The sequence below is a fragment of the Tenebrio molitor genome, chromosome 1 (genome assembly GCF_963966145.1).
Source record: "Tenebrio molitor chromosome 1, icTenMoli1.1, whole genome shotgun sequence".
Lineage (NCBI taxonomy): Eukaryota > Metazoa > Arthropoda > Insecta > Coleoptera > Tenebrionidae > Tenebrio > Tenebrio molitor.
The window spans coordinates 5,094,344-5,105,777 of record NC_091046.1 but is presented as its reverse complement, the minus strand read 5'-3'; the positions used below and the strand labels follow the sequence as shown (position 1 = coordinate 5,105,777).

Here is an 11,434-nt window from a genome sequence, read left to right as displayed (position 1 = left end):
GGAGCGAGGATCGTTCTTACACTTCAAAAACACATGAATTCATAATGAATTTACTTATTTCAGCGATGAAATATAACTTATTTACATTATTGAAAAAATGAATTGACTTTTAGTAATACTGAACCTAGCCATTCTATCCTTGTAGATGGTATGTTCCAATATGTACATATATTTTTTTAAATTTAATATGAAAAACTGTCTTTGGGAACAATACATGTACAAAAATAAAATGCCAGAAAATATTTGGCATACAATTACGCGTATATTATAATACTTTGAATAATTTAAATATATACACACAGCATCGGAAAATACATACATTTACTTAACATTATTTGTGTATTATGTTTAACTTGTCATGTCTGTACGCATGTTGATGTATTTTTGAACGTGTAAGCATTGTATTAGGTATGGTGTGTTTGTCTCCCTCTGTGATATCGAAAAGAAAATTTCAAGCGACACTCTATGTATCGCAACGCAAAGGGAAAAAGCGACACAATCAGAGCTGCTCAACAATATCAATCACGTTTCGACGGCTCCGTCCGATTCCCAGGTGAGTCTCGTGGGTCATTAATACTGAATTTGTACTAGAATTCGAGAAAAAACAAGCGAAAAAAATCAACGGGTCGAGTTATGTACAATTGCTCTCGCAGACCTATAATAAATTGCAGTCTCGGAGTTGACGAATTTATCACAGCACAGAGAGAAACAAGGTGGTAAAGGTATAGAGTTGGAGTAGAGTGTGATAGACAGAGATAGACTACCACTGCTATAGGCACAGATAATTGACTCAACTAATGTTTTGTTACGACATATATATTATAGAATGCAGTTTCATAGAATACTACAAAATTAATAACACACATGAAGAGCTCGTCTTTTCATTGATTACTGATATGCAAACGTCAACAGAAAATAGATCGATAGATGTCTCTCGGATATGTATGTCTAGATCGAAACATAATCAATGAAAATCACTTTATCACCTAGAAATCACCAATATCTATCCATATTTTGAGTTTCCTACAACAGTAACGGCGCGGGGGGCCGGCCGGCCCTGCCACCAGACGCCATCTTGGTCCATGGGTGAGGAATAGAAACTGAACTGGGGGCCGCGCCGTCCCGCCCCCCACAAAAATAACTCTAAATCTACAAGTACGAATAATTAATACTATGTGATATGAACTAACTATTTGTCTTTTATGTTTGAAATCAACTACACCATATTAAAATAAGAAAACAGACATCAACAATATGGTGGTCGAAATGTACCGTGCAACTGTTATTGCACATGTCTTAATACGCCATACACAAACACTATTAGAACATCGATAACACATGGCCGTCCCAGCCAACAGATTTGTCGATTAGGTCCGAGTTGGGCTGGGACACATATGTTAGGAAGACATTTAACTAAAGTGACATTAGATCCGCAGGACGAAACTGTCATTAGCTAAGCCTTAATCTGAAGCTGGCAACTTAAGCGGTCGCAGATCCACCGACTCACACCGTCTAGTAGCCTCCTACTATCAAAGTAAATATATGAAAAGTACAAAGCACACAAAAAATAGACTTCAAAATACTTCTTCGTTAATAATACAATTGATATGTTCCTAAATATGGTATTTTTTATTTGCTCAGTTTCGTAGTTCTGCTTAGATATTTAGTGAATTTAGAGTTATTCAATATTGACTTCAGTTATTCAAATATTTACATCACGTCGAAACAATCAGACAAAGCGTCGAATCTTATGTACAATAATTCAAAAACGAAAAAAAAAATAGTATACATCACATGTTCGAAACGTAATGGGACAACGAAAGGAAACTTTATTCAATGAATGAAACACGATACAAGCCATCGGCGAAATAAATAATAATAACATAACTCAACAAACCTCTTTATAGTACCATGGGTGTAACACAATCAGTGCAAATAAAAATATACAGTACTATTCTTTATTTCTTCTAACAATAAATATCTCCTAATTTGTTTTTAAAAAACGTTACGTCTACGTCGTTGCAATTAAACATTTAAAAATTGCGCTAAAAACTTGTGTTCCACACAATCTTTTAACATCCACGTCGACTTCTTTAAGATATGTAATACTAATTTGCCTAGTTTAATTTTACTTTAGGGGAATCGCAGAATTACTGTTTGACAATTACGTTGACAACAACAAAGAAACAAAAATTCATTAAATAATATCAACAATTAAAAAAATATTTGGAACATAACCGTGTATGTTCGTAACGAGATTCAATCATCTAATGAACGAAAACGGTACTTTAAGTACTCATTCAACTAACAATAACGTATCATGGACATACGGTATATGGAAAGGATATGTATCGGTTATTTAGGGGGTGCGGAGCTTAGTGTTCGGACTCTCGTTTTTCCCCAGCTCCATTGGAATTGTTGTCGCCGTTTCGAATTGTCATACTGCGGGACGACGAGAAACACAGTTTCATTATGAAAGGGAACTTTGTGCCTACAACAGTCAATCAATCGGTCAAATTAGACAGGATCTGCACCACACATCGACGACACACTTCATTCGATCGGAGATGATTGTCTTAAATTCGAAGGGGTCCGGTTGGAATCCCGACGTCCGAATAAATTACGCTCCGGATGAATTAACTCGTTTGAGTACTGTCGATAGTTGTCAGCCGGCGTCGTTTCTTTGGATTTTATGCTGCGACCGGGTCGTTAAACTGTCTAGTTTATTTATTCATTTTTAGCGGACGTTTATTAATTAAAGTGCAACTTTCTAGGCGATTTTTTGCAAAACGCCAGGAATTCTAGTGACAAATAGTCCGCGATAAATAAACGAGATGCTAATTGCAATTCGAAATAAAACAAATGTGAATTAATTAAACAAATATTTTATGCGGGAACGTTGACACATAAACAAGTTGAAACTTGGCCACCACTTTTTATTTGATTTGAGACACAAGTCTGGACGGCATTTTCTCAACTTTCGTTGAGTAATTTATGAAATATGAAGCGGCATCTGCATATTTAATTAATTGAGTTGTTAAATCTAGTAATTAATTTAGAATCTTTATTATTTACCACCAACTCTGTTGACCGCGAATGTTTATTCTGCAGTTTATTTCTTTTAATATTTGTCATGACTGTAATAAAGACATACTGTCTGCAGTTGGTGTCCTGAAGACTTAATTAAGCGTTGAGAATGTATGAAAATTCAAATTAGGCACAAAATCAAAATTAAATTTTCACGTCTTCCTGTACAACAGGATGAAGAGAAAAGTTCGTTGAGCGTATCACGTAACCTGAATTTTTGCAAACGTTACATTTTATCTCTTATTAATACGTAAGTGCATACTTTACTGCACTTGTGCGGTTTAGTGACACTTCATCGCAACGGTTCAGTTAAGTCAAGTGCAAGGTAAAACTTTGCTATTTTTAATATCAATCATGACCATAATAAAGAAATACTGTCTGTAGTTTGTCTTTTTTGCACTAAGCGTTAAGAATGTATGAAAATTCAAATTATGCAGAAAATCTAAATAAAATGCTTGTCTTCCTGTACGACAGGATTAAGTGAAAACAAGCTCATAAATGTTATATTTTTTTCTATTTTTTATACGTAATAACATACTTTACCGCACTTGTGTGGTTTATTGAAAATTTACAGACAATTATGTATGTAGTTAAGTAAAATGCAAAGTAAAATTTTTATTCATTTGTCGTGATCTCGACGGTATTAAACTCACAAAGCCGTATTTACTGCAATTTGCATTAGAAGCCTAAGGAAATTCTTTTATTCTCCTTTTGTTCTACATTGTTTAACATTTACTTTACATTAAAACAAGTTTAGCTCTCGCTAACAAACTAACATTGCATGACGTAATTGTAACTAATTATTTTACTTCCTTTAGTCACGCTTTGTTGCGATTATTTAATGAACCAACATATTTAGAAATGAGCATACGAAAAATGTTTAATTAGAAATTTCTTTGTTTCTTTATAAAACATGCTTTATTGAAAAATGAAGATGAATGACATCGTTATAGAATTTTTTTTGCTTACTGTTTCTTCTGGTCAGATTTTCTTTTGTAAATGTGGGAACCATGTAACATTTTTATTTGCACGTACAAATTATAAACTGTGTTTTTAAAATCATTTCATAAATTGTCATATAAATGTTTGATGCATTATTTAGATAACTGAGGGAATAAACAACCTGTTACGTGTTCATGTAAATGTTAATGTAAAAATCTAAAAGCTCAATCAGTCAGTGCTTTTGAAATAAATTTAAATTACATTTAAAAATTTATAATCAAAATGACTGTTTTACTTTTCTAACAATTAATTATTGTTATTATTTGAGAATTAAATGTGAAGGCAGTTGACAACAATTTGTTATTATCAATTTTTGATACGTTGATTCATTAATTCCATGATTTCTAATCATTTTTTCAAATTCCCCAAGTATATACTCGAGAATGATATTCTTTCCTTTCAAAAATTATTGTAAGTATGAGAATGGGTGAAAAATTAAGGAGGCTAAATCGGTTGAGTTTGGTGCAAAAAGTAGATGAATCTATAAATTTTCATTGCTCTGCAAGAACCCTATACTGTATGGTGTGGTCCCGACAGAAGACAACGTCTTGTCCGTTGTCCAGTTCAAATTACTTGTTTTAAAAAACTTTAACTTTAAAAAATACTTATTGTGAAGGTTTCCTAAGAACCTGTCTTTTATGACTTCGATAATAAAAAAATATCGCTAAGTGAATGTCCAAATGTCTAAACCCTGACCAAAAATATCTTGCGGAGATTTTTTTAGATTGTATGAACGAAATGTGGATGCATAATTACGATCAACAAACAAAAGAACAATCAAAGGAATAAAAACATGCTGGTTTGGCTCTTGGGACAAAAAATAATTCTGATGGTTTACTTAGAAGCAGGTAAAACTGAGACAGCAGTGTATAGTTTTGTCATTTTAATTGTGGGTCGTAAAATTTTATTGCATTATTATGAGTGATTAATGGTCGGGAAGCGCGCGAGCCATTTGCCGTACAATGCAAATACATACATATACAAAATGTACAATACAACCCTGCTTAAAATATCACCTGCTAAACTGTGGTAAACTAGGTTTTATAAGCTTCGCAAGATCTTTAAAGTACCATAAAATTTTACGACCTACAATGAAATTGACAAAACTATACATACTGTAATTTTTCTGTGCTAGGCCAAGAACTTATCAATACCTTCGAGGTCATTTTGGTTAACAAAAAAACCAAATTAGACAATTGATGAAATTTTTTTCCAAAGCAAATTTCACTTTATTTCCACCACACACGAGTTTCTTTGAGTGCCAATAAGTTTTTAGGGAATTACTGCGCCTTAATCTTCTTTGGCACTGTTTTTGTTAGCATTAGACAATTAGACAAATAATCCCACGGTTTCGACACCGTCAAGAGTCGTTTATAAAAAAATCGGTACGAACATCAAAGAACGAATATAATTACGTAGGCCGACGTAATCTATAGTTTGATTATATGAAAACCGTCAAAAACCATTATTTATCATGTAAATATTTCTTGCCTATAACGTGCTGTTTCAGAATAAATTAACTGACATCAGTTTTAAAAAAATTGTGAAATGTGCGAACAAAGCTAATCAGTTCCCTAGTTTTAGTTAAAACAGCAGAGTTAAACAGAATAATGCCTTAATCCCAGGATGAAAAAATATTATACAGGATGTTCCCAAAAAAAAGACGAGTCCATAGCTCCCTTATTTATCGGAGGATTTTAATTATATATACACCAAATTAAATGGTTGTTAATAGGCTATAAAAACGGCTTAATAAATTCACGTATAGTTCCAAGGGCTTCAAAACTAAACTGTCAAAATATTTTTTTTCAAAGGGGATTACATGCTTTTTTTTAGTAATTCTGATACATAGATATTTTTTTTCTGAAAACAACAATGTATCACAAGTATAACTTCACATAAAAAAAATTACACTAACTTTTGAAACAAATGACGAGCACCAAGCGAAAAGCTATCAAAATGCACTGCGTTACAATGTAATAACCAAATTAAGGTAGCTGGAAAAACAAATGACAAATAATAATATGTGGGATTGCGCAGACATGCCGCCAATGTTTAGCCCAAAATGGAACATAGACGATAGCAGCGTTTTTTACATTTTTTTGGTATTTAAGTGTATACTTGTGATACATTGTTGTTTTCAGAATAAAAATCTCTATCAGAATTACTAAAAAAAATATGTAATCCCATTTGAAAAAAAATATTTTGACAGTTTACCCTTGAAGCCCATGGGGCTATACTTGAATTTATTTGGCCATTTTGTAATCTATTAACCATTTAATTTGGTGTACAGATAATTAAAATCTTCGGATAAATAACGGAGTTATGGACTCGTCTTCTTTTTTGGGGACAGCCTGTATGTACCTCCAAATTTAGTACCGCCGGAAAAAGTATCGTTCATTTTCATTCATGCGAAATTTAGTTTAATGAAACAATTTACAAAGGCTTTCAACAAACAAGATATGCGTTTAAAAAATTAAAATGTATCTGACGCGAAACGAATGAAGGTTGGCGTCCACGTTCATTAGTCAATGTGAAATTTAGAATGCTTCCGAAAAAGAACCATAGACAGCATTTCAAACTGATACTAAATATTTTCTTGGCAATAATTAAAATCCTGATTACACAATGTTAACAGAAGAAATGTTACCAAAATGCCAGCAGAATATAGGATGTAATGAGATTTTTATGTTTTATTTTCACACTTGGGTTGCTTTACTCAAAAATCTTGGTGCTGGCAGTGAAGAGTAAGGTGAAAAAGAAATAGAGATGACAAGGCAGCTGAATCGTAAATATACAGTGCGTTTGTAAAGTTCGGAATAATAACGATAAAACTGTAAGTATTAATTTCTGAGAAAAATCCTCGAAGAGGTCACTTTGTTTTTAGAAAGTACATATTCTTCAATACTTTACTTGTGTTGACAGCTTTTCATCTCCTAGTTATGACGTCATCAATATTTTTTTTTAAATGATAACCCCCATTTTTTTCTTCTTTTTTTGATAGGCCTTCCCATTACCTAAACTTCATACCTTACATAACAATTTTTTACAAATTTTACTCCAAAAATTTAATTTAATATGTATTGTAAAAATTTTAATTGGCCTTAAAAAAACAAACAAACAAAAGGTTACCAATAACATTCAACGCAATGTTGAAACTGCCTCCCGCCAACCATTTAGCGCTTACCGACACTTTGTACACTGCGCTCAATAATGTCAGGGATTATTTGTTCCATTTCAGCGCGAATTCTCTGCCGCTAATGTTCTAAATTGTTTGCTCCATTAAAATAAACCTTCGATATTAACTAAACCCATAGAAAAAAAAATGTTTACCTTAAAAATTAAATTACATTTTTGAATTATCAATTATTATTTTCTCATTGTTATGTAAGGTACCAATTTTTTTGCTCATCATTTAGGTAGTACGAATGTCTATCAGAAAAAGAAGAAAAAAGTGGGGGTTGTGATTTAGAAACAAAGTTGACCTCTTCGAGGATTTTTCTCAGAAATTAATACTTACAGTTTTATCCAATTTATTCCGAACTTTACGAACTCACTGTATATGATGACAGATTACTCTTGGAATCTAAAAATGAACGTGGGTACAAACAGCGGAAAAAATTTTGCTGGTAGTTAAGAACAATTTTTCTGGTAAAAAAATTATAGAACCAATGTTAATTAAAATATTGGACATATTGAAATATTTTCTTTTTTTATTTTTGTTTAATTATTTCCAAAACTTGATAAAAAGAAGGTATCTACACATCCTGGGTTAAAAAACATTCTAACATCAATTATTTTAAAACCCAATTCACAAAATCAAATTATGTCGACCTGTACTATTATTATGTGATTAACTGATTAATAATTGAATTATTGGCTGTCGAATAAATAATTTCTTCTAAAATCAACATTTTTGTATTGAAATAAATTACCATTTTTTTCAATTGCGCTAAAAAAAAGTAATAACACAGTTGTGTATATGTGCGTATATTTTACGTGATTATCAAATAATTGCCAATTTTAAAATTGAAATTTCAATTTCTACAAAACTAGTTATCATTAATTACGAGTAATATTACCTTTATTAAAAACGTTATCTTTAGTATGCTACGTTAAAGGTAAGCCTCAAACTCAAAACAAAGCATCAAACAGGACAACTTGTGAGAGAAATCTCAAAAAAGTAAATTTGCATTTTCACTTAAACTTAGAAACGTGGTTTCGAAAGTATTTACCCATTGTCAGTTTGTAACGCTGGAGAACAAATTCGCAACAATTAATCGCAGAATTTAGATTGAATGTTCATTGAATTACAGTGTTGACGCCTACGGAAACCGTCGAATTTAAGACTAAAATTATAAACAGTTTATTCTATTAGCGTGAACAATTGAATTAGAGAGCCCGCATTCCGCCGGACCCTTCGGGGACCATCCACCAAATGAAGTGTGTCTTATCATTTAAGAATCTTCCGCCGCAACAAACAATCTTCGACGTGATCTTACCTGGACTTTCGATGGCGGCGTGATTGCACGCCATAACCGCCGCCACAGCCTCCGTAGTATCTTCGAATTCGAGGAGGCCCGAACTCGATCGTTCAGATTTCATAGGAAAAAGTTTGACCGCCTTCGGAGGAACGACGTCGTAATCCTGAAAGACTTGGACTAGCTCCGTTTCCGTGACTTGCGGCGGTGTGTTGAAAAAATGCAGAATCTGAAAACGTAAAAGGAATAAAGAACAATCTCCGCAACAGCCGCAACACATTCGCGACTTCATCGTCTCGCCGAACGAAAAAACATCAACGTCGGGAAATAAGCGATATGTATTTCCCGTCGATGGGGGCGGGGACGGCGGTTCGCCGAGCCTCGTTCAAAATTCTCGAATTTATGGCCTCCCCGGGGGACGGCGGCGACGTGCGCCACATTCGGCCGGAAGAAAACGCACCGTAATTACTAAATTGATTCGTATCCTCGGAGGTTCGCAATGCGAACGTTTAAAACCGGCGTAAACAAGAAAAATGTGGTCCAGTTCGAGAGGATAATCGATAGCTGGAAAAGTCGAAGCTGACGCAGGTACGACGGAACAGGAAAGAAAAACGTTCGGCAAGAGTGCATCACGATTTTGTTTGATCGGAGTCGAAAAAGACAAAAAAAAAAAAATGAAAGTGCAAAATTTCAGATGTGGAGCTCCACAGGGAGGGCAGATGTGTTAGGTCGAAATTCAAACTGACATTCGAAGGAAAAGAAGCAAGACTGGATTTTTAGTTGTTGCTCGGACCTCGAGGGAATACTAAATTGGTTCGTAGCTCTAGTTAAAAAAATTGCAACAGGCTACATTGATCTTATTGGGTGAACCTGTTCGTCATTCTTAAACTTTCGTTCAAATTTCACTACGCCTAAAAATAAGAGTGGTTATAAGTTTTTTTTAAATAAGAGCACAGAAAATATTGGAAAAGTAGCGAGTAAAGTAGGACGCAAGAGTACAAAAATAATAGAAAGTTATGTAAAAATCAAATAATTAATCAAAGAAAGATTTAAAATTGAAAATATGTCATATATACGGTGCGATCAATTAAAAAATAAATCAAGTCGGCGTGTTACCTATGGCAACCCATGCTATAGCATAGGCTCCAAAGCAAACTCGATTTATGTTTTAAATGATCGCTCCGTACATTATATTATACAAGTTTTATAACACGGTATATTGTCGCACGCGCGGGTTTAAACCACGACGAGCATAGCGAGGAGTGCTTTAAAGTAGCAAGTGCGGCAAAATGTCTTAAAAAAGGAGTGAAATACAGTATTTTTTCTACTTTGCTCTGTTAGTTTTATGAAAATTTCTATTTGGCTGAAACTTCATTTCACATGGGGGATTTTTTGTCTATGATGTTCGGGTTGGTATTTCTGTTCTGACTGTTATTGTTTGACAATTGACGTTTGATTTTGTTGGATATTCAAGGTCCACTAACAGAAATTGCGTGATACTGCCAACATGGCAAAAATAAAAATTTCCAAAAACAGTATCTTAATAGCCTTCATTAAAACACTGTTTTTGGTATTTTTATAGTCATTAAAAAATTTTCAAATGTGGTTTATATCCCTTGTCCCTGACGTTGATCAAATGAAAAACTATTTATGTATTTATTAGGGAATAATCATTCAGGGATAGTATTTTATGTGAAATTTGGTTGGTGGCTTCTGGTCGAAAAAAAAAGGAGGATATGGGCGGAGTTATGGAGTATTAGACGAATCTGTTTCGAGAACTGGTCCAAGATTTTGAACTTGGCAGTGAATCATGTGAAAGAACATGCAATAGGCGTGGAATTGTTTTGACACAAGGAAACATTTATTTGGTCCCCAATATAGTGATGTATAACATAACACATTACGATTTAGAAAGGTAGTGGGAACAGAATAGTTAACACCAAACCAGTAGTGTATTCGACAATTGACTTTTAAGGCAAATTTAGTCCGAAATAGGATCCAAATGGATTTCTTGAAGGATTTCATAGAGTGGATTCATAATTTTGATCTAGAGACAGAAGGCTAAAATACCGAGTGGAGACGCAAGCGTTCCACAACCTCATTTTCCAGACGATGAAGCAATTACAGAGATAAATGTGTGGGTCGAGTAACAAAAAAGAATTTTTTGAGAGTATCAAAGCACTCCAGCATCATTACACTGAATATAACTGTTGCTAATGTCTTAGGTTGGAATTTCATTTCGCTTTCATATCATGGGTGATCCACCCTTGAACTCTTATCTCAGTTGATAAGAGAAAAATCACAGAACTGACCATTTTTTTTTCGTTGAAGAATTTGTAAATATTGACAAAAAGATATGCACACGGCATACATTACTTACAAAAACAAATTACCATAACAGAAGATTTAAAAACATCCCGAAAATTATTTACAGCTCAAGTTGAAACGGATTGTTCACTTTTATGTTCTTCGTTTTTCTTTCTCTAAAATATAAGAGATGTTAGTGTTAGAATTTTACTGTGCTTACAAATTATTATTATATAATGTGGAAATGAAAAACTGTCAACGAAATCTTCTTCATAATCTTTTCTGATGTATCTTTTTCCATTTAATAAAAGATAGAACTTATCTAAACCGCCCCGGCGGGCATCTATTTTTTTGAACATTTTTTTTTATCCCCGATCCAATAGTGGAAGAATGTTTTATTTCGGTCAATTAAAACAAAACGGGATATCAGTAAATTTCGGATAACATCGACGAAACCCTTAATTGCTTTCGTAATATTAAATTTAGCGTAATATGCTATGTATTACAGATCCCGAAAACAAATATTTCTCGTGAATAAATTTCTACAACATATCCTG

The 11,434-nt window shown here is 33.5% G+C and overlaps 1 protein-coding gene across 4 annotated transcripts in view; it reads right to left on the bottom strand.

The window, feature by feature from the left end:
* Positions 1-36: 36 nt before the first annotated feature.
* sm (smooth) overlaps positions 37-11,434 on the bottom strand; it is a 113,920-nt gene continuing 102,522 nt past the window's right edge. For all 4 annotated transcript variants that reach the window (XM_069056120.1, XM_069056726.1, XM_069057469.1 and 1 more), the window contains 2 exons: positions 8,592-8,799; positions 37-2,491 (listed from right to left, as the gene is read on the bottom strand). In XM_069056120.1, coding sequence (XP_068912221.1) covers positions 2,376-2,491; positions 8,592-8,799 — 324 coding nt within the window. In that variant the 3' untranslated portion in view covers positions 37-2,375. The remainder of the gene's footprint in view (positions 2,492-8,591; positions 8,800-11,434) is intronic.